This window comes from Scardinius erythrophthalmus (assembly GCF_964197995.2).
Source record: "Scardinius erythrophthalmus genome assembly, chromosome: 5".
NCBI lineage: Eukaryota > Metazoa > Chordata > Actinopteri > Cypriniformes > Leuciscidae > Scardinius > Scardinius erythrophthalmus.
In genome coordinates, this window is record NC_138225.1 from 19925395 (window position 1) to 19950305 (window position 24911).

General features: G+C 36.5%; 1 protein-coding gene across 1 annotated transcript; it reads left to right on the forward strand.

Annotated features, from left to right (window-relative positions):
- Nucleotides 1-3719: 3719 nt before the first annotated feature.
- Nucleotides 3720-18082, forward strand: abcg4a (ATP-binding cassette, sub-family G (WHITE), member 4a; the record flags this gene model as incomplete). The annotated part of the gene is made up of 14 exons (XM_081364853.1): nt 3720-3948; nt 12679-12796; nt 12895-13027; nt 13333-13383; nt 13510-13655; nt 13799-13922; nt 14051-14165; nt 15159-15304; nt 15401-15499; nt 15598-15766; nt 15966-16066; nt 16292-16450; nt 17643-17761; nt 17857-18082. 14 exons carry the CDS (start codon nt 3720-3722, stop codon nt 18080-18082), a joined length of 1935 nt encoding a protein of 644 aa, XP_081220979.1.
- Nucleotides 18083-24911: the final 6829 nt, after the last annotated feature.

Below are 24911 nucleotides of genomic sequence, written 5' to 3' on the forward strand. Positions count from 1 at the left end.
TATTTTATCCAATTATTTCCACTTTGCAAAATATCATAAATTTAACCAATGTAAGACTTAATTATAAAATTGATTTTTAAAAATGGGTAAAAGTTACATTACTACATACGGTATATAAGTTCATTGCATTGTAACATAAAAAATAGTAAAAGTAAGAGTAAAAAAAAAAAAAAAAAAAACTGTGTAAGGCGTATTAGCTATAGGCCTAGTCTAAAATATAGTTAGGCTATATCAGTAACAATATGAATCTTTTTGTTCATGGGCATTCCCAAAATTCCCTGCGCGAACCACTACACCTAAGTTTTATTTTTGAAATAGGCTAGGCTATGCTTTCTATTCTTATTTTTGTTGTCAGTCATGTAGGCTAGGCTACTGGAAGCGTTTTTTTTTTATTAGGCCGATATTAGTTACATATTTTAATATTGTTCTAATATTATATCCTCATACAGGTAAAAAAATGGGCTAATGTCACCAAAATGCACGTAACATTGTATTTTTATGGCAAAGTGCAACCACAGAGCTGCCAGATTTTTACCATAAATTTCCCACAACAATTTAAAATGCGGGATTTTTTCGAAATACCTGCAAACACAAGCAAAGCATCATAATGCAAGTAACCAAATATAGCCCATCACTGCTACTTTAATCGTCCTCCAGCGTGTAGGCTAACACAGGTTTATTTCGGATGAGAGCAGTTCCGCCCATGCCACAGACCGCCGGGCGTGCCAGGGCTCCTCTGTCCACTGCGCGCTATATCATACTGCGGTGCAGCATCCGGAGGACCGGGTAGAACGAGCACTACTTCTCTCTGCACAGCTCCATACGCATTCTGGATGACTGTTATGCGCAGTGATCGAGTCATGTTTGCCCTTCCGTCAGCTGTCCGAAATGAAACTCCTGGTTTAACAAGGATGCTGCATATATTTAATTATTCATAACTGTTATGTTTATTTTGGATGGAAATTGTCTCGGTATATTTTCAAGGAACGACATGAATGTGACGTAAAGCGGCTTTCTGAAGGAGAAGAGCATCCTCGCCGTCACCGGTGAGCGGGATCGGGCGTGTAACGGAGCATCTTTTCTCTCAGCTGGACTAGTGCGGGGCCGCTCCTGTTGCTGAAGCCTGTGTGTACTATTCTCTTGAGCTAAGAGGAATGCATTGGACATTTTTATAAGGAAACACACTGCCGGAGAGACGTTTGATTCACTCAACGCGTCAAAAAAGTAGGTATCATGTCATTTTGAGTCTGTGAACACTTGGAGAGGATCTCTTAGCCTGTGTTTTGCATGCGTGTGATGTCATTGACAGGGTATGCGATGCATGTTATTCTAAACACTGACTCTATCCACCAGATGCATGTGCAATTAATGTGATTGGCATTTCTTTATTAATGAATATTGTTCCCTCATAATTGCTTATTGAGTGTTCTGTCTTATATCTGTGTTGGGAAGTGGAGCATCAGTGAGTGAAGGGAGACAGTGACCTATCTCTGACAGACTGGGTTTTCACTACTGGTTCTCAATCAAGTCCTGTTTTCCTTATTTAATACAACTCATTGATATCATCAGCTCATTAGTAAAAGCCCCAAGACCTAAATTCGGTTTGTCAGATAAGAGAGATGTACAAAATTCTAATCCATTCTGAGGTGCTCAAAAACATGGCCTCCTGACCAGAAAAAGAGAGTCAAGTTGTGGCCAATAGAGTCCTATAAGTGACATAATCATTAGGCCTATGCCTTACTATACCACTTGGTCAGCCGGGTCTGTTGTCTGGTTTTGAATTCATTTGTTAATGCTTAACACCAGTTTGGCCAGGCTGTGGGACCATCTTGAACCAGTAAAGACCAGAATTCCAAATTAGGCTGCAAATATTATATTGGAAATATTTTAAATAAAGTGTTCAGGACCACTCTTTTGAAGATGAATCACTTCGATATGAAGAGGATCAAGTGCAGGTCTGTCTGTGAGGAAGATGGATTTGGTGAATTTACAGATTTTGAATCCCTCTGAGGTTTTTCGTTCGCCTGTTGGTGCATGTATTTCATCCAGCCTCAGCAGTGATGGAATGATTTTATTTAATGAAAACCTGTGTCAAGTGGCAAGAGGGTCCAATACATGTAAAGCTCCAGAACAGTCTCGGATCAGTATTGAAATGTAGTTTTATTCGATTCTCCAGCCTCTTGTCTTGTGCCTTTAGACATAATGGAAAATAAACTGGGCGCTTTTTAATGGAAGATACCATATTGACAAGCACTTTAACAGTATAATTTGCTAGATGGCAACATTGAAAACATTGGTTCTTCAGAGAGGCAGGGTTTTATCAAGCGCAGCACCCGGAACTGGTTTAGATGCTTCTGCAGCCTAAGTGCTTTCTATATTGACGTGAAATACAATAACTCATTGGATTCCACATTCTCATTGCTGTCAGTACTGTTTGTACCTCAGTAGCTCAGTTTTACAATGTCAGTGTCATTGAATCTGGTGGTGATTTTTAATTGAATGCTGCTATATTCAAAAGTCTGATATTCTTGCAGAAAGACACTTGTTTACTGCATTCTGAGTAATGCAATTCTTGTATGCTGTGGACTAATACATTGTTGGGACCAATTGTCCCAGTCCCTACGAGGGAAATAAACATACTAAATTATTCTTATTTGAAAAAGTAGAGATAGAATATCGGTTTCTACAGTATAAGAATCATTGTCAATGGAGAGACGAACGAAGATAGCAAATCCTAACATGTGTGTGTGTAGAATTTTCATGTTCTATGTCATTCAGAAAGTTCATATGAATCAGCACTATACTGTTGTCAGGCTGTAATCAGATCCTTACTCATCATAACAGTTCTTTCTGGAATTACAACCTCAGCCTTCCACATCCAGCAGGAAAACGTGAGAATCCTACTAAATCTGTAAGAGCTTTCATTTTTATAGAGGATAATTCTTTAAACGTTCTGTTAGTTTATCTAAATATTCATAAAAATAGAACGGATTATGCTCAGGAAAGTTCTTCATTACTATTGAAAGGTACAGAAATACTAATTTGAAATAGAGAGAGATGCTCGACCCAGTGGTCAGTTGTAATTCTTGTCAGCTTGTTCGTTGAGAGCTGCCCACGCAAAACTGAAAAAAAAAAGGTTTCCATCAAAGCTTCAGATGCTGGCATCAAATTCCACAGGCTTCAAGGGTGATTACTCTGCTAACCGAAACTGTCTCCAAGTGCATAACCCTCGTGTCTGAGCAGATGCTTCCTCTGTCACAGATTTATGCTCAAAATATCTTTCTAGATGGCCTCAGGATAATATAGTTAGCACCCAAATGCCATTCAGCTGGCCTAACCGAAAACACTTCATTAAAGCATAATGTTGGAATGAGTGAATGTTTATTCAGAATGATGACCACCATGATAGTTCATGTTTCTTTTTAAAAGTCAGAATGATTTTGTTACCTTTCTGTTCCTCTTTCTTTCTCTTCAGCCCAACCTCACATACAGTAGTATCAATAGACTCAAATAGGAGTGTGAATGTACACACAACTCATCAAAGACATTTTCTCTTCTGCATAAGTGTGTGTATGTGTGAGGTGATTGCATTGAGGTAGATTTGATTGCAGAATCAGTGGTATGATTTTATGATTCTGTGTCAGTACAAATGTTCCATATTTCTGCATTATAAAAATGTTTTCATCATTGCATTCTCCCACATTTCCCAGGCTCTTGGTATGGCTGCGAAGTCCTCAGAGCCAGGGTCAGTTTCCATTCCCATGGAGGAGACTAAGCGTGCGGGAGGAGCCCCTCAAGATGCTGCCATGCTGACCCACCTGAAGAAGGTGGAGAACCACATCACTGAGGCACAGAGGTTTTCTCATCTGCCTCGGCGTTCAGCAGTGGACTTGGAGTTTACAGAGCTTTCCTACACCATCCGTGAGGGCCCCTGTTGGAGGAGGCGAGGTATTGCATGAATCTTCAAGATGAAGCTTATGTGGTGGGGATTACTGTAAGATGAAGCTTAAACTTGGATGAAAATAACTCAAAATGAGTGATTATAGTTTGTTTTTCTGGTAGTATTAGTGGGTTATACATTTTACCTTTTGAGATTTTTTTTATTGTGTCCGAAATCAAGACGCTGACAGTTATTTTCCTTTTATTGCCCATGAGTACAAAAGTGGTCATGTGATTTACTGCGTTAATCTCTCCCAACCAATGACAACCTTTCCAGATATGATAAGCTACACACATATATAATAATATATTAGCCAAGAAACAGGAACTGTAATTATGCAACAAACCAATCATAAAACTGTGCTGACGTGAACAACTTATTTGTCTGGTTTTCTTGTGCTAAACATTTATTGTGTCTGAACTCAAGATACTGCCAATAAATTACATTTATTACATGGTTTCTGGAATACTCAAATCTGATTGGTCGATCGCTGTTGTCAGATCTCCGTCATCCATGCCAACATCATCTCATCCTAGTACTGAAACCTACTTTCACACCGCAGATTCAAACTCTTTCGAACTTGTGCCATCTTGTGTCTCAGTAATCAACTGTAGTAAACATGAAAAGGATTTTACTGTAAAATTGTTGCACTGTTTTTTTTTTTTTAAGTGGAAACTTTTATTTAATGTACGGGCAAGATCATACAATTATTTAAACTCAAATAAATTTTTCATGTCGTCTTATTTAGCTTACTTGTTGAGTTGGTGCATTGGTGTCATGATGACGCAGTTGGGGTTTGTTTTGTGATATGGACAGAATAGCTTTACATAATCCCTTATCACTCCAAACTCACGACACACAAACACACATATACATGGACGTAATACTATTAGCCCCTCACACACACTCCACCCTGTGTCCTGGGCTGTGGAGTGCTGTTCTCAGCAGACTTTAGATATAGTAAATAATTCACTTCCCTAGACGGCACACTGCTCAGCTGTCTGCTGCCTAGCCTAGCTAAACCTGCCTGGGATGAGCTCAGCCCACACGTGAACGCTCACACACACTTTATTGATAAGGACAATCTTCTTCTACACCGCCCTTTTTTTTTTTTAATCTGGTTGCAATGATTGATTGTACTTGGTGTTTTTTTTTTTTTTTGCTCTGCAGCATAGGCTGGTTTTTGATGGACATATCAGACTGGATAGGTTTATCTGACATTCTGTGTAGCTTGTGAGATAAGATAAGAGATGGCAGTCTTAAGAAGGTATATGGAGAGCTTAGATAAAAGGAGAAATGTTTTGTGCTTTTAAATGCTCTTAAACAAATAAAAATTGTTAGTTTGAGCTTTGGGTGTATGTTATTCACTGGGCTGGAAAAGGGTTCATGGAATTATGATCTTTATATCATGGTATATTCTCACTGTACTATCTCTCATTTCATCTTTATGAAACTTCCTCGAAACATGTTGAGTACATTAAGTAGTATATAAAAAGTAGATTCTGTTTAATATATGTAGACCATTTTTTGTATAAACATTTAATGAAAATACGTACATTTTATGTATTTTTATTATACAATACTTAAAAAAAAAAAAATATATATATATATATATATATATATATATATATAAAATTTTATGATTTCAATATTATTCATGCTTTACAAAAAAAAAAAAAATGACATCATTGCAAAATTACACAAAAGGAATAAGTAAATTTAATTAAATAGCTCATTAAATGTATATAATTTATGTGTGCACTAACTCCACCCACCATTGTCTGATTGAGCCAGACAAAATGACAAATGATATCACACTGATGACAGAATGAGCAGCATGGAGTGTGAGGCGGGTTGCATAAGCTGTGGCTGAACTCATTCTTCTCCCTTTTCCCATCGCATATCAGCTCGTAGAGGCCTTTATTTTAAATAAAATTTAAGACAATATTCGAAAAGTAGTAATAAAGTGCCAAACAGGTATTTAATAGTGGGAATATAGTGTTTAAGGGGCAGGATTTGGAATAGGTGTAGGGGAGGTAATGTCAAGTGTAAGTAATGTCCCAAAAAAGCAGCACCCATTTATTGATTTATAATAAATATAGTCATATACATTAAATATGTTGTTATTACATACTGTTTTATAATATACTACATTGCACTGAGGTGCAAATAGTATCTGCCAGTAATAGCTTGTGCAAAGAAAATACTTTTTCACTTAGTGTAAATAGCATCTATCGCTATTTGAACTTATTGCAAAGAAAATTCTTTTTGTTGCTATTTACACTCTGTGTACACTTGCTCTGTGTACCTGCTTTTGGAGCTTCACTACAAATCTCATAACTCTCATTGCCTTCTGTCTTTCTCCCTCTTTCTATGCTCGATGTATTTTAGCTAGTAATCCTCATGGAGTGGTTGCAGTGCTGCGTTAATGCTGGTGAATGATGGCTTTTGCACACACAGCAGCTCCTATAGCTTCATGTCCTCCAGACCAGCATGCTGAGCTCCACCCACACATACCCGACACAAACCAAGCACATGTACACGACAGATGTATCATAAGGTCTCCTGCACACATGTGCCCTTACTAAATGGAAGATGGTGAATCATAGAGTGGTGATCTCCATAACATTGATAGCCGGTCACTCCTGAGACTCTATTTTTCTTGTATGTTTGAAGGATGTGCCACATTATGTTTTTTCTGAATTAGTATACATTATGCTATTCTTTCATTATTACCTCATACCTCATTATACAATCCCTCTGTTGTTCCATCTGTTGAGAAACAAGCTCTTTCATGTGCAATTTCTGTATCAGCAGTTTTAGATGTATCATTTCATGCTGAAAAATATGTAGGTCTTAGCAAATTTGATAACCTTGAGATATAATTGTTCAACTTCAACAACTGTATTTACAGTCTATATGGCTTTATAAAACAAATCTGTTTTTGTGAAATATTATTACAATTTAAAATAACTTTTCTATTTTAATATATTTTAAAATTATGGAGCATGTTGATGAAAAAAATATAAGATGGGAGGAAAAATTAAATGTTTTCTCCCATTCAATATTTTTTCCACCACCATGCTACATATAAAATATAATTTTATTCTTGTTATGGCAAAGAAAAAAAGTTTAGTTCAGTCTTTAGTGTCACATCATCCTTCAGAAATCATAATAATATGCTTATTTGCTACTTAAGAAATATTTATTATTGTTATCAGTGTTGAAAACAGTTGTGTAGCTTAATCATTTCAAGGAAACTGTGATAATTTTTTATTCAGGATTCTTTGATGAATAGAAAGATCAAAACAGCATTTATTTAAAAATAGATTTTTTTTATAACATTGTAAAAGTCCTTACTGTCACCTTTGAGCAAATTAATCCAAACAGGACAGTATAAAACAGCAACAGCCGGCATGGACATATATACGCATTAAAACTCAGAAATGTTTATGCATTATGCATTTTCAAACTGGTAAATTTAAAAAATACTGCAAAGGCAAATGTATTTGCTTGTTCATCCAGGTTTACCTTGTTGTTTTTCTCACCTTTTCATTGCTGTGCAGTCCATGTGGAATTTTGTGAAGGTCATACAGAATTGTTCCTCTATAAGTACTGCCCTGAGCCTTGAATGATAATGTATGTGAGTAAAGGCAGAGCGAATAGATTAATAGTGATGTGCAGGCTGATGGTTTTATTTCTGATTGATGAATAGAAGCTATGTGGCTTTCCTGCCATTTAACCCTCCTCCTAGATGTCATGCTGCCTCTTCCCTCTCCTAGCCTCTCATCTTTATTGATCGGTCTCTGTTGTTTTTGCTTTTCTGTATTACCTCTGGCCCCTCTCTCTCCACTTTGTCTTTTCCTCTGGACTCCTGATCACCTGTCATGTTTTATCTTCTCTTATCTTCCTGCAATTTCTTATCCCTTGCTCTGTTCCTCCTCTCTCGCTGCTTTTAGAACATGTCGAGTCATAAACATTCTGAATTTTGGATGGCTGCTTTGATCTGAACCTGTGGGAACTAGCATGGCTGCCATATATGTTATACAATACCAGTGCAAATTAGTTAGTTATGAGTAATGCAGAATAGTCACAAATCTGCTCTGTGAATATACTACATCTCCAGCACTGTAAAAAACACATGTGAAATCTACAGTAATTTACAGTGTTTGTGCACAGGAAATTACTGTATACAAGTTCACAGTAGAATACTGTGTATTCACTCAAAAATTGCAGTAATGAAGGGAGTACTGTAATCAAACAGTGGATGGTAGCCATTGACTTCCATAGTATTTTTTTCCCATTCTATGGAAGTCAATGGCTACCGTCAACTTTTTGATTATCAACATCCTTTAGAATATATATTACTGATTGTATAATCAATTACATAATTGATTCTTGTGTGTTTTAGAGTACATTTGAAGCTCTATAAAATATGAGTGTGTGTAGTATGAATGTAATCCAGAAATACTACATTCGCCATGTTGCCCTTATCACGTGACCTACCAGCGTCAGTTATGTCGCTTCACTGCTATTCACAAATCCTCTTCAGAATCTCGCCGGAAGAAGTAGGTCATCCGGGTGCTTTTTGCCTACTCTTTTATGAGTACTGTGAATTCGGACATACTTCTTTTGTCACTGTTTTTCGCCTATAGGGAAGTATGCGATTTCAGCTGCAGCCAAAATCAACAAATAATGACAGGGCAAATGAACCAAACCAAAACAGAATACATTTTCCTGTCATTTGATCAATTCAGTTTTTTAACAATTCCGTGTTATTTAACCGTGTTATTTAACAGTTTTTTGTTAAATCTGTTGTAGAACATGGACAGTACAAGTCAAAAGTTTGAACCAACCCTCACATTCACTTGAATGAGATAGTGTGTTCAACTTTTGACTGATACATTATATCTTGGGAACATAGTGGTGTTTATGTTTATGATTATTTATGTTTATGAATTACTGTCTAATGATCATAACACCATGATTTAAAGTGTTAAGGAAAGACTTAACATCTCCAGTGACTAGCTTCAGTATTGCTGTAAAGCTTCAATACTGCATTGCATGAGGCAAATTGATGAATACTTGTGCAAATTGTTGATCAAAATTAATACTGGCCAAGAAAACTGATTCATCAATCAGTATTTATGCCCTCCTGCCCACTCAAACCAACTCAAGTCTGTACATAGCTTGCCCTGCTGTTTATCAGTCATGCTAATGCTACCAGCAGCTCTGGCGAGTGAAACAAGCTGAGGCTACAGTTAGCCGATATTTATACTTGGCCTGTTAGCTTATATGAAATATACCTCTGAGTCTTGAATGAATAAATGAACGAATGAGGCATTTATATAGCGCTTTCATATGTGCTACTTGTACACCCAAAGTGCTTTACAATCATATCAAGCATCCAAGATGATCCAAGATGATCTTGCCTATAACGTCACAAATAGAGAGGGGCAGAGAATTTGGCTGAACTGAATTTTCAAATTCATCTGAGAGATTACACTTTGGATTATGGTACTATGATGTTAGACAGTTATTAGTTTGAATAAACATAAGTAGTCACAAATGTAACCACTAGTATGTGCCCATTACATATGTTTAACTATGTCCTACAGCAGCAAAATGAGAAACAGTAATGGTTCTTCCATGCTTAAACACTATTACCGTTAAAAAGCAGTACTTGCAAATTAGTGTGTTTTACTTTACAGTAACACGGTTGCTACTGTAAATGAAAACAGTAAAAATACGGTTATTTCTTCTACAGTAAGTTACTTGACAATTGTTGCCAATTAATTACTGTGAAGATTTTACAGTAAGTTACTTGTCAATAGCTGCCAGTTAATAACTGCTTTTATTTTACAGTAAGTTACTTGTCACTTGCTGCCAGTTAATTACTATGAATTTCACAGTCATATTTCTTACAGTGAGGGGTCTGTCTCTGTGCTTAAATAGCAGCTAATTAACCCAAATACATTCTTGTAATGCACCAGATATTTCATTCAATTTGAAATATCCTTTTTCCACCTTCAAACTGTTTGCTAGCTTGTTCTAATGCAGAATATTAGATTCTGTGCTCTTGCTTGAGGGTGTTAATCTTAAAAGGCACCTGTTATGCTTTTTAAAAACATTTTTTTTTTTTTTTTACCTTTCCTTCAGTGTGTGATATAGCTGTTTGTGCATGCAAACGATCTGCAAAGGTACAAAGCACAAAGTCCACAGTAAAGGGAGTTAATTTCTCCAACAGAAAATACTTGTCTAAAAATGCCTCGTTTGTAGTCCTGCCATTATTTCTGTGAATACACATTCTGTGACTACTGATTTGCATAATGGCTGCTTTGGTCCGCCCTCAAAGAACAGTTGGGTGAGTGAATTTGCTATGTCGAGGAAATACTGTTTTTTTCATTGGAGAGCTGGAATGGACTTTACTGACACCATTATAGCTATAATACAGTTTTTAGCTGCTCACAAAGCCTCCGGAGCTGAAATTTGATTATGTTAAAGGGTGTTACATTTCTGACACACGCTATAAGCATTTGACCAACAGTCTGGTCCAGATGACCTATTAGAGCACAGACTGGACTTTTTGAAAAAGTCGGGCTTTAAAAAGACAGGAACTAAAACAGAGCGCTTCAGGCAGAAGGTGAAAAAAGGGTGCTGCAGCAATGTAAGAGAAACATTAAAAAGTTGTTTTTGAATTTGAAATCATGTAAATGTATTCTAGCAGACCTCAATCATATTAGAGAACTGTAAGTATTCGGTCATTGCATAGTTCATTCAGTATTTCAATTTTTAGCTCTCATAGCCCTTCCACAAAATTGTGTTTGCCTAATATGAGCAAATTATTCATAATCATATTATAATTTGTTTCCTCATTTTAGGTAAATCATGGCCATGTTGTACTAATTCGTTCCATTATTTTCATTAAATTGATTTAACTACTATTTAACTTCTAAAACAAGTGAACGAAATAGAACAACATAGCAAAGATGTTGAAACATGGCCACGATATAATTTTTTTCCTGTATGTCATGTGTGGGGCTCCAAAGCAACCTGCTCCATGTAAATATAATATAAAACTTTTTAAGGCAAAAAGATATAGATTGTGAATATAGTTACTGACTTTCAGGAACCCTCCTAACACTCTGTAGGTCTGTACGTTTCTAACACAAGACCATATCGCTAGCAGATTGATGGATGCTTTCTTCCTTATCGGCACACAACCGCAAACTGCATCTATTGATTAAATGTGTTTAAACTTTCCAAGAGCGGTCTCAGGCTGATCCCTGTTCAGCCCATTCTATAGCACAGACCCATGTAAGTGATCTCACAGACACAGTGCTGTTTGTTTTTAACTCGTGCTGGAGATGGAGAAAAATGCATGAGCAGATTAATGCTCAGGTTACACATCGTCAGCATGTTGCAAAATCTAAAGATAAATTATTAGTTACAACAGGATGCAGGGCATATCATTTGTTAGCATTTAATACTCATGCGCGCCACAGATCATTAGTATGCAGAGAAGCATACCGGAAATTATAGGTCGATGTAAGGGTGTTGCCCATGTCGCTCTCTTTTTCTTTCTCTTTCTCCTTTCTGTCACTTATCATACATCAATTTTTCCATGATGCATAAGCGGAGAAGGAGAGAGACATGCAGGGAATGAAAGAGAGCAATCAGAGCACTTCACTAATGACTCAAGGATCTGACTGAAATATAGAGAGACACACAGATAAAGGGGGAAGACAAAACGTATAACATAAAACCAGGGATATTCAGTGAGGCGTCTGTGGTCCTGAGGGGGTCTAGATATACTGTAACGGTTTCATTTCAAACTCTTTCTTTTGCATTAAAGGGGTCATGACATGGATTTTTATTTTAATTTTAATGTTTCTCGAGGTTCACTTATAATGTAATAAAGTTTTTTGCACACACAAAAAATGACATATATATATATATTTGTAATATTTTAAACAAAAAAATTTGCAAAGCGGAATTTTCATTACATTACATTTATTATTATCAGTGTTTGAAACAGTTGTGCTATTTTTGTAGATTTCTGATATATTTTGTCGAAACAGTGATACAATTTTTTTCAGGATTCTTTGATGAATAGATAGTTCAAAATATTTTTTTTTGTAGCAACGAAAAGTCTTTACTGTTGATCAATGTAATGCATCCTTGGTGAATAAATTTCTTTCTTTCTTTCTTTCTCTCCTTTTTTTATCTTCCTGACCCTAAACCTTTAAATGTAAAATGCATGTTTCTTAAAGTTGCTAGGCTTACAAGTCAACACTTGCATGCTATGTCATTTTTGCTATTTCAAAAAGATTTAAGACCACTGACATAAACAAGAAGCTAACAATGAGTGGCAGTAGCAACACAAGTTTCTGTCTCCCTCTTGAGGCAGAGATAAGAGCTACTGGTATGACTTCATTGCTTTTTCAGCACAATTGGATGATGGTTCAAATCTTGACTGTTATTCTGTCATTTGTAGTTGAAATCATTTTTTTTGGACATTACTTGAGGGTAAATTTTTTTCTAGACTGCACAAAGTACTTTGAGTACATGATTTGATTTTGATTTTGGTTATGATTTTGTATACAGTATATTAATTGAATTCAATGTTTAATCAAGCCTATTTTTGTTTGATGCCAGCTAACTCTTTCATGCATTTAATTTGGCAAACTGTAACATAAAGCAGAATAAACACAATGTACCCAAAATGCTGTGTGCAGGATTTAAGGCCCTTCTGAAGTGTCTGTCCGGAAAGTTCTGCAGTCGGGAGCTTATCGGAATCATGGGACCCTCCGGGGCCGGCAAGTCTACTCTCATGAACATTCTTGCCGGCTACAGGTGGGCATGCATTTATGTACACAGAAGTACCTGTTTATCACTTCCCAGCCTTTCTTTTTCTAGTCTCATTAAGATTTCTGTCCCATATCTTCCTGCAGAGAGACCGGCATGAAAGGTCAAATCCTGGTAAACGGGCGACCCCGTGACCTCCGCACCTTTCGAAAAATGTCATGTTACATCATGCAAGAAGACATGCTACTGCCAAACCTAACAACACGAGAGGCAATGATGGTGAGATCCTTTGTGTGTGTCTGCGTCTGTGAGCATGAGAAGCGCTCTAGAATACTTCATTCTGATTGGTCAATCACTGCATTCTGTGGGCAAATATATGCATTATTTTCATGAAGCTGTATATATAACAATTGTCCCTGGCAACCAATCTCTTTTCCTCAAATAATAAAATTATTTCAACTCAAATCATTATTTTATGCACAATTATTTGTACATAAACACCTTCAATTATATACTTATAGTTTTTTATATAATTGATTATAGATTAGACTTGTTTTAATGTAATCTTTCTTTGTTTTGTTTAGGTTTCTGCTAACCTTAAACTTAATGAAAATATGGACGTGAAAAAAGAACTGGTAAGCTTTTGCAGCACCACTATAGATAGTACGGTATGTTAGAAAAATGATCAAAACTTTGAAGCTGAATGGTGACATTGTGTTTATGTGTTTTTGTTAGCTAAATAATGATATAATGTGTGACAGGTGAATGAGATCCTCACAGCATTAGGACTGCAGGAGTGTGCCCAAACTCGCACCATCTCCCTGTCGGGTGGCCAGTGTAAGCGATTGGCTATTGCTCTGGAGCTGGTCAACAACCCTCCTGTCATGTTTTTTGATGAACCCACCAGGTACCCAGAGCTGTAGTATTACACACAGCCTTATTCTTAACCATAATCCTTTTAAAATACAATGTATGCATTAATATTGCTCCTTTACGAAACCCTTCTGTTTAATATTTCCAAACTTACATGTGTTTGTCTCTGTATGTTAGTGGTCTAGACAGCGCGTCCTGTTTCCAGGTGGTGTCCTTGATGAAATCTCTAGCTTTGGGAGGAAGAACCATTATCTGTACGATCCACCAGCCCAGTGCAAAACTGTTTGAAATGTTTGACAAGGTCATTGCTGTATTCTAAAATTATATCGTATTGTGAAAAATGTGTTTCTGGGTTGAATGACTGGAAGTGTGTGAGGATGTTAATGTGTTCATGTTCTTCTTTAATACTCTGTCTGTTCTTCTGTGTAGCTTTATATCCTGAGTCAAGGTCAGTGTATATATAAGGGGACGGTACCGTACCTTATCCCCTACCTGAAAAACCTTGGACTCCACTGCCCCACGTACCACAATCCTGCAGACTTTAGTAGGTGTACTGTGTGTGTGTGTGTGTGTGTGTGTGTGTGTGTGTGTGTGTGTGTGTGAGTGTGTGAGAGAGTGTGAGAGAGTGAGAGAGAGTTTTTCTTAAGGGGATAGTTTTCACCCAAAAATGAAAATGTTGTCATCACTTACTCAACCTCAAGATGTTCCAAACCTGTATGAGTTTCTTTCTTCTGTTGAACTCAAAAGAAGATATTTTAAAGGATGTTGGTAATCAAACAGCTGACGGTAGCCATTGACTTCCATAGTATGAAAAAATACAAAAATAATAATAATACTATGGAAGTCAATGGCTACCATCAGCTGTTTGATTATCAACATCCTTTAAAAGATCTTCTTTTGAGTTCAAAAGAAGAAAGAAACTCATACAGATTTGGAACAGCATTGATGACAACATTTTCACCCATTTTGGGTGAACTATCCCTTTAAAAATGTCACACCTAAAAGAAATAAGAATAATATTTAAGCCAATATCAATAGGTCAGGGAATCCTGTTTTTTTTTATTTATTTTTTTATCAATTGAACATTAATAATAAGAAATGTTTCTTGTGCAGCAAATCATCATATTAGAATGATTTCTGAATGATCACGTGACACTGAAGACTGGAGTAATGGCTGTTGAAAACAGCTTTGTCATATAGGAATAAATTACATTTTAAAATAGAAAACAGTTCTTTCAAATTTAAATAATATTTTACAATACTACTGTTTTTACTGTAAATTTGATCAAATAAATGCAGCAATGGTGAGCATAAGAGCTTTTGAGTGTATCTCCTAATTTACTTTTATTTGTTATTGATAGTTTTATTTATTTATTTTTTGTAATATTAGTTATATATTATATCCAGTGTGATTGAGTTGCTGAAGGCATCATGCCAGTGTATTCAAAGAGTTGATATTTGTTTTCGGCTCCTCTTGTCTGTCCTGTCAGTCAATCACTCAGCATGTGTATGAATTCTGCTGTCTTTCTGCTGGCAGTAATCGAGGTCGCCTCAGGAGAGTACGGTGATCTGAACCCTGTGCTCTTCGAGGCTGTTCAGGGAGGCCTGTGTTCAGATGAGAGCAAGAAGAACTCCATTGACAAGAATGACCCCACCACATCCTGCCCCTCCCAGTGTTATAATGTGAGCGATGAACACACACTCTCACACACAAAATCTGTCAGTCTCTTTATCAGACTCTGACCCGCTCACCTCGTGTGTTATTGTGTAATCGACCAGGATTCAGGCTACATTGAGAAACACACTTTTGCCACCAGTACCTTCACACAGTTCTGCATCCTCTTCAAGAGAACCTTCATCACAATATGCAGGGACACGGTAAGAAGAATTATCCTCTCTTGTTATTGTCTGTGCCTAATATATCAAATGTTAAAGAAATCCAACAACAAAAGCAACGTCTGTGTGTGTGTGTTCAGGTATTAACCCACCTGAGGGTGATGTCACACCTGTGTATCGGCGTGCTGATTGGTCTGCTGTACCTGAACATTGGGAATGATGCCAGCAAAGTGTTCAACAACACTGGCTTCTTGTTCTTCTCCATGCTGTTTCTCATGTTTGCTGCACTCATGCCCACCGTCCTTACATGTAAGGCAATCTGTGTGTTTGGTTGTGTGTGCATAATTCTTTATGAGCATGGAAAACAGATTTGATCTGTCTGATTACTAAATCCTTTTTGGTTTGTAATGAATTAGAAGCGTTCTTCTTGGCTTGATTGAGAGTTATGGTTCTTACAGAATAAGTGGATCGAATTAGACGCTGATGCAATGATGTGTTTTCCTTGCAGTTCCAATGGAGATGTCAGTGTTCATGAGGGAGCATCTTAATTACTGGTACAGTCTAAAGGCCTATTACCTGGCTAAGACCATGGCTGACATTCCATTCCAGGTACGTCTGTTTCTACATCTTTCTCATGTGATAATGTTAAATCAAAGCATGTAGCCACTATTATAACTAATTGGAAGGGCTTGAGAAGTTGGCATGTGAGGGGACAGACATTTTTAAATGTTGGGGGGATGTCAATCAATGCCCTACTGGGTCTGTCACACTTTTCAAATCGTTCATATGTCTCAGCCAGGTAAAATGTATGAGTGCTTCTTCTCACTCTTCCAGGTCATTTGTCCGATAATGTACTGCAGTATAGTGTACTGGATGACAAAGCAGCCTCCAGAGGCAGCAAGGTATCTGCTCTTTATGGCACTGTCCACCTCCACTGCCTTAGTGGCTCAGTCTCTGGGGCTTCTCATTGGAGCGGCATCCACCTCACTACAGGTATGAGGACTTCAAACTAGTGGTGGTAACATGCATATATTCTGTAAGGATGCATTAAACTCACTAGAAGTGACAGTGAAGACTTTAAAATTGTGTAAGAAAAAATTATGTCGATTTTGAAGAAGTTTATTTCAGCGTAGCAGTGACAAGTATATAAAGCACCTTGGGTTCGTCTGAGTCACAATGAATGTTAATAAATTTACCACCTTGAATGTTAAATGAAGTTACTATTGTTGTAAGAGCTGTGGTCTGTATGTTAATGAATTTGAGACACCCCGCTGTCTAAGACAAATATGTCACGGTTTCCACAAAAATATTTGTCATCACAACTGTTTTCAAATTTGATAATAATAAGAAATGTTTATTGAGCATCCATTCAGCATATTAGACAGATTTCTGAAGGATCATGTGACAATGAAGACCGGAGTAATGGCTGCTGGAAATTCAGCTTTGACATCAGGAAATAGAAGACAGTTATTTTAAATTGTAATAATATTTCACAACATCTCCGTTTTTCTTTTTTTTTATTTCAATCAAATGAATGCAGCCTTTGTGAGAATAAGGCTTTTTTTTTCAAAAACATTAAAAGATGTATTAACACCAGACTTTTGAACTGTAGTGTACGTCAGTGTTTCTAAAATGTAATGCATATATTTTTGCTATGATAATTTTAATACATTTAATACATGAATACATTTACATTTGACGTCAGAGTCATTGCCTGGCAGTTATGATATCATGCAGATATCATGCACAGATCAACAAAAATATGTGTAGTTTCTTCTGTGGTATCCTATGTCATTTTTACAAAATATACAACATGTACTTTAACAGAGGAGTTTTCAAACATAAATTAAGTAATTTGTCTGATTAAAGATTATTCTCATAATTCCAAACAGTCTTTAGGACCACTCAATAATCTAATAATTCAGTAAATCTGTTAAACAATATTGCTGGCACGCTATGGCTGAGCGTGGTGTACGCAGGACTCGAAGACGAAGATTAAAATGAAAAAATTAAAACTTTATTAGCAGAAGAGTACTATACCAAAATTAACGTAAACATTAACGAGGACTGACCAGGGAGCAGACCAAGTAACATTTTATTAATATTTTAACTTGACTAGTTAACTTTGACAGCCCTAAAAATGCATTCAGTGAAATTCCCTTAAAATCCTCTTTCGCATCTTCAGGTTGCCACATTTGTAGGTCCAGTCTCTGCCATCCCAGTTCTTCTGTTCTCGGGCTTCTTTGTCAACTTTGACACCATCCCCAAATACCTTCAATGGAGCTCCTATGTGTCGTACGTCAGGTCAGTCAAGAACCATAACAATAACAATCATAAACAGACATTCATCCCCTAATCACAAAAATATCACACCCACACACTGATCTCTTCCTCTGCAGGTATGGTTTTGAGGGTGTGATCCTCTCCATCTATGGCATGAACCGCTCAGAGCTGGAGTGTCCCGGCGTGGTGTGTAAGTTCCAGAAACCAGAAGAGGTGCTGCAGCTGCTGGATGTGGAGGATGCTAAGCTCTACGTGGACTTCATTGTGCTGGGGCTCTTTTTCTTAATTCTGAGACTTGCCACGTACCTTGTTCTGCGGTATAAAGTCAAGTCAGAGCGTTAGGGCCGGAGCTCTTCTTCAGACTTACATTTTATTTAACATACACATAAACTTATAAATGCACATAAAAATCTTTTTGCAATGGACGCAGAAACCAATGCGCATCGATTCCGGGGCCATTTTTTGGCAGTGCAACATTTATCCTCAGTTTTTGTTACTTGAAAAATAATTTGAATTCTCTACATATAGAATAGTAAATTCATATGGAGTTTTTTTACTTTAATTTTATTTTTTTGAATGTATTCCATGTAGTCTAACTGTGTAAATTTACCTGTTACTGAACATTGAAGCATGAGTCTGTTGACAGGATTGGATGTATTTACATTGACAATCTCATGACAGCTCCCAATAGCATGTGGATTGGCCAACAGCCAACATGTGAATAAGTCTCTTTATACCAGATTGAAGGATCATCATATTATCTCACTGTTAATGCATTTAAATTCAGACCAAGCTGAAGATCATCATCAATATGTGTTTCGGAAGAGAGTGCGTTGCATGCTTCGGGCACTTTAGGACATGCAGGCAGCAGAACCAAGAACTCTGAGTGAGGTGTACGGGATATCCTAGACTATAAGGATCGTCCAACCAGCGTATCTTCAGTTCCGTTTTTGTCTTCCCACGATACACTGAGATTGAAGAGATAATATCTTCTGCAGCCTGCTGAACATAAAGACTTTCATGATCTCCCAAGGCAATTACGGGCAAAGCCACGCCAACCTAAATCCAACCTTCTGAGGAATGTTGAAGCAAGTGCCCTTGATGTGAACTGCCAATCATTTTTTTCTGAAGGGGATCTGAAATCTTGTTTGAGAAACATTTCGGCATTTTGTCAGCATCCATCTGTCTCGTTACCTTGAATTCTCTGACAACTGCCTCTTTGGTATCCTGAGAGAGAAACGAACTATAGTTTGTGGGCTTTTGCTCTCTCGTTTTCATCAGGAGGGATCAAATCTTGAACTTGTACAATAAAAAACTCCCTACAGTGACCAAAAAGATTGAAAAAAAGCTCCGCTCCGCTGAATTGACTGCGTTCAGCCAGGAACGACACATATCAAATGTCAGAAAAAACATTTGCAATCCTAATGTCTGATATTGAACATCTTATATGAACATCCATTACTGTTTAAATCTGGCCTGTTTCTTTATGCTTCTTTTGCTTAATCTGCACTGCTGAGGATATCAGGACATTTGCAGATAGTTGCAAGTGACACGATCATATTAGATGCTGGATGAACACTTTATGCCATCTTCAGTGTGCTCTTCTGGATGGATTAATCTATGATTCTTTTTTGCACTTGTATGTACACTTCCTCTTCCCTGCTTCTCCCCCCTAACAGCCAGGCTAATCAATACCGCAATGCAAACATCTCCACAACTGACTCGATGGAATATTTTTGAGTCCTGCTATGTGTTATGTCTCCTTATATAATGAAGACTACTAATAATCTGAGTATATACACAAAGAAAAGTATATGTGTTATGCTTTAAGCAAGACTGTAAATACATGTATGCACTTTTTTGATGTTGTTTTATTGGAACTTTTTTGGACGTTCGTTAATTTTATTTTTATATCCTTAAATATGACATGCAATTCTGGAAAAGGGAGTGTTGTGACTGGAAACTGCATGATGAATTTGAAATCAAAACACAAGGTGCTGTGACTGAGGAATTTATGTTGCACATGTGTTGTAATACAGAAAATACTCCCAAAATAATTGAATAATCTGCTGCGGGTTAATTTTAGGACCTCTTGTTTTTGTTTTGGAATGTTGCCATTGGCAAGTTGACTCTACTTGAGCCATGCGAGTTGTAAAAATGTTATATACAGGTTTTGAGACAGGAAGGTGGCCCTCAGAATAGTCAGTAGCATTTAGCTCTAACACATAGTACTGTAGGGTACGATTGCTCTTTTTCTAGAACAATCTGTCCGCCGTAACATTGCACACAGCTTTAAAGATGATCTTTTGGTCATTCTGTGAAGAATTGCTGCTCCAAAATCAGTTTTGCTTCTTTGCCATATGGTATACCCAGGGAAAACTAGGTCAGCACTTGGTCGTGGATGCTTTCGGAGCAAGGGATCAATGAAACTATTAGCTGCTCGACAGTCAACAATCCAGTATTCAATATTGCTTGACTCCAACCAATCAGCAGTCGCTTAGACAAAGTGTTATCTGTTCTATTTCCTTTAGAGTCATTGGAGAGGTTTAGAACAAGGAAATGTTCACCATCAAGAATCTTTCTTCTAATGGTACACAGACATAGAGTAGAGAGTTGGATAATACCTGTTTCTAATAGCAATAGTATTGTTCTGTGCCTAGTGAGTAATATTTCCTAATCCTTGAATATTCAATTTTCAGTGCTCGTCTGTCAACCCTCTATTGTGTACAAATCATCATTTTGCGTGTCTGTGTCATTAGAATGTGTCAATATGTTTTTCTGTATTTGGATGTTGAGAGACACCCGGATGAGATCATTTCACAAATTTCATATTTTATATGATTAGTAAAAATCACATTCTTTGTTATGCAGCATGCATGCCTTCACAATTAAAAAGCCTTTTACAGTTCCCTCTCAGATTAGAAAAAAAAAAAGATAAGCAGGTAAAGTGCAAATTGATTTTCGAAATATTGAAAAGGACTTCTGTTGATTCAGTTTTATGTATGAAACATTCTGCAAAGTTTTGGCTTGCACAGCATATGTGCAGAGAAGAAGGGTTACTAGCTTCCCTGCTACATAATTATGTTTGCCTCATCAGAAATGCAAGTTATGTGTGCTAAACCATGTTCAAATGATTATAATAAATGCATTTATATATTACCTACACTTAATGATTTCTGTCTTTATATTTCAAATTGTCGAAAGGGGTTGGATTCTTGAATATCCATTGCTGCTTCAATGTATATCTAATGAGTGATTATAATCAAGGTATTAATCAATATTTTTGACTTATGAGATTTTACTTTGTTATAGAAGTTACCAGTGTGATTTCTGAAATGTTCTTTTCATGTATTCTCTAATGTCTATATTTGATATCTGAATGCAGTAACAGTGCTCGCTCATTTAGCCCGACTTCAATGAAATATGGACTCGTTTTGTGCTTGAGAAAGGTCTTCAACATGTGTTAAAACATACAGGGGTCATTGAAGTCTATAGTTTAAGGGACCATTTCTCAGTTAAAGAAATACTTTCCATTTAGAGTAAAGTGTCCTCTCTTTATTGAGAGAAAGAACGTATTATCTTGATGTTTTGAGAGGACTCCCCAGAGCCTGGCCAAATAGCCATGAAGAAGCTGTTTGTCGGTGTGTGTGTTAGTCTTCTTGGCTACAGGTTAAGGAACCACTGGCATTATTGGAGATTGACTGAGTTCTTGTTCTGGACATGCTGGCGACCAGCATCCCAAATCTGCGAACTGGAAGGTCACAACGTGCCTAACTTCAGGGTCCGAGTGTCAGCCGCATAATAGAGATATGCTTCGGTCTATCTGTATATGTGTGGAAAATTACTATGTTTAGTTTATCTATTTCTTAGCCAATGGCAATCATTCAACCTGAAGCAAGGATGTAGCTTAGACCTTGGTGAAGGTATAATTGCTGTGATCTTTGTAACTGTAAGCGGGGAGGGACTACGAAGTCCTGTGTGAGTCTTGAAGCTGACTTCTGCTGATGAAACTAATAACTATCTTCAGTAAAACTTTTCTTCAATTTATTATAATTCTGACACCGGTTCTTCATTCATCATATCTGGTTCTGGGTCTTTGACTGTAAATCCCCTTACAGTATATCATTTTTTTAATAAAATTTTTCTTAAATTTAATTTTCTAATCCTGAATTTTGTCTTTTAAATAGGATGACTTGCTTAAAGTCACCATGAAATCAAAATGGATTATTCTTATTTTTTTTAATGGAATATTGCAGTATTTATTATAAATGATTTATCCATGCACATCTTTTTTTTATTATTCATGTGCTCTCCTAATCTTGATTAAAACTTCCCCTCCCTCTTGCAGTGACTCTTCTCTTTTCTGATGATGTGTTTACTGCTGTGAGGATGGGACAACCTGTCAATCGCTTGAGATCACGCATTAGCAAACCACAACCATCCAACAATCATTTCCCAATAGATAAAATTAAGTCCCGCCCTACATTTTTTCTTGTTCGAGAAGAATATTCCAAACGGATATACTTCACAATAGGGAAGAAAAGACTCTTGCAACTTATTTTTCATGCCTACTTTAAATATTGTATTTCATTAAGTGTGTATTACTTTTTTTTTCTATTGTATTATCAATCAAAACAGGTACAGATGAAACTTTGTGTAAAAAATATGTATTATAAATGGTTGGTATTGCTATTATTGATGTTGAAGAATAGCAAGGAACTCACCAAATGCACCTTCAAAACAGTATGAACAGTTCCTCTAATTATCTTACACTCTCTCAGATTTTTTTTTTTATCTTAGTGGGTTAGCACTGTGTCCTTAAAGGTCCCGTTCTTCGTGATCCCATGTTTCAAACTTTAGTTAGTGTGTAATGTTGTTGTTAGAGTATAAATAATATCTGTAAAATTATAAAGCTCAAAGTTCAATGCCAAGCGAGATATTTTATTTAACAGAAGTTGACTACAGTGAACGGCTCGTTTGGACTACATCCCTCTACTTCCTTCTTTAATGACGTCATTAAAACCGTTTTTTGACTAACTTCCGCCCACAGGAATGCTCCCTCAACTCTATGCACACTCTTAACATTGAAGGGTTTTTTACAAGATAAAACCACTACTTTAATGAAAAAGTGGCAAATGTTTCGGTCACATGACCCTTCTCAATACCTATAGTTGTGGAAAATATGCAACTGTCCTGTTACAAGTATGCATTTTGTGTGTAGAAAACTTCTGTATTGTAATCAACCACATGTAATTGGTTCATTAAGAAAGCGGATTATAAAGAAAAACCTACCACACTTAATGTTTTAAGCATTTATTTAAAAAGCATGCTGGTAGAATAGAGAGGAAGAAACATGTATTAGAAAGAGCTTTGCTGGAGAAAGTAGAAAAATGCAAGCATTACCGTTGGATGTGTTCCGGACAAGGCGCAGGATGTAACAAAGAAGAAAAGTCAGAAGAAGGAGAACAAAGAGGCGAAAGGCTTTATAGACATGTCTGAAAGGAATTCCCAGAACTCATGACACCTCAAGACTTCGGATTAGATAAATTGTCTGTAAGAGACTTATAAATTATGAGGGGAATTTTTAGTACTGATGACCTTAAGGATTAGGATCTGATTGATTGTCTGTAAAAGACTAATAAATATGGGGATTTCCAAAGATGACTACCTCAGGAATTCAGATGGTCTACAAAAGGCTAAAAGATGAAGGCAGATGCTGATTCTTTGTTTTGTCTTTTTTAAAATATATTTGTAGCCTACTTTAAACTAGTTAACCTGTAAATAATTGAAACTAAGAAGCTCGCTGCCAAAAGTCTTTGATTTCTAAAAAAAGTGAGCTGAACAGACCACGATGAAGTCTTCTGACCATGGATTGTAAGTATGAAAATCCAGATGCTTATTTTAGGACAGATTTGATTTACTTTACCTAACCTGAGAATAATCAAAATATATGGTAAAATGTGTCTAGAAAAATGCACCGTAAAACACTAGTCAATGCCTAATTGATATTACCATCAGGACATCTGAATTGTAGGTTGTTCTCAGAATGTCCTTGAGCCCATCTCAGATTGGTTTCATTATTCCTCTAATTATCTTACACTCTCTCAGAATTTTTTTTTATCTTAGTGGGTTAGCACTGTGTCCTTAAGAGAGGAGACTCCTTCCATCTCTCTTCCCCTCATATGCCCTCTTGCATCTTTTATATTACCTCGGCTCTTAAATTACAAAAATGTATTCACAATTTGCTGTTCTTGCCTTACATGCATTTGTTTTTAAACTATTATCCTTACAGCCTCTTAAAAGCGTAAGCAATTGCATTTGTCAATGTATAGTCTTTGCAACAGGCCATGCAGTGAAGTTGTATGAGGGTGTATGTTGAGTGCTGATACAGGTGTGAGATTTACAGGGAATGACTGTTTACACCCAGGGTCTGGAACAAAAGGCCCCTCTTTATGAGCACACATAAATCATTAAAAGAGGAGCAGGATGATGAACACATACGAGAGAAGTGTATCCACTTCAGCTATTCCGCGCTGTTCAGGTGGGTACCTCTGGCTCTCTTCACAGTTTTTTTTTTTCTGTTTTGAAAGATTGTACTGTGTTTGTGAGATTGTAACTCTGATTATTGAATTCATGTGAATAACGGACGTTAAATCATTAACTGTAAAAAATGTGTAAGCATGGGAAACAAGGCTTCATGTTAGTATGAGTGGAATTTACAGAATTTGTTTAATTTGCATGGTCTTTGCTTAACTGCAGACATAGTTTTTATTTTATTTTATTTTATTTTATTTTATTTTATTTTATTTTATTTTATTTTATTTTATTTTATTTTATTTTATTTTATTTTATTTTATTTTATTTTATTTTATTTTATTTTATTTTATTTTATTTTATTTTATTTTATTTTATTTATGGGAAAAGTAAACTGTTTTATTGATTAGCTCAAAAGTAAATCGTGGTCACTCCATGGTCACTTTGGTGTTTGTGTGACCTCAAGGTCACTGCGGTCTGTTTATTTAACATCGTTGAGGACAAAATGCCACAAAAAAAGGTTATTAGATCTGACATTTTACATATGAGACAAAATACAGCCAATCTCCATTGTATTATTTTATTTTTATTTATAACATTTCCATTTTTTAACCTGTGACTTTTGAGTCAGCTTAAG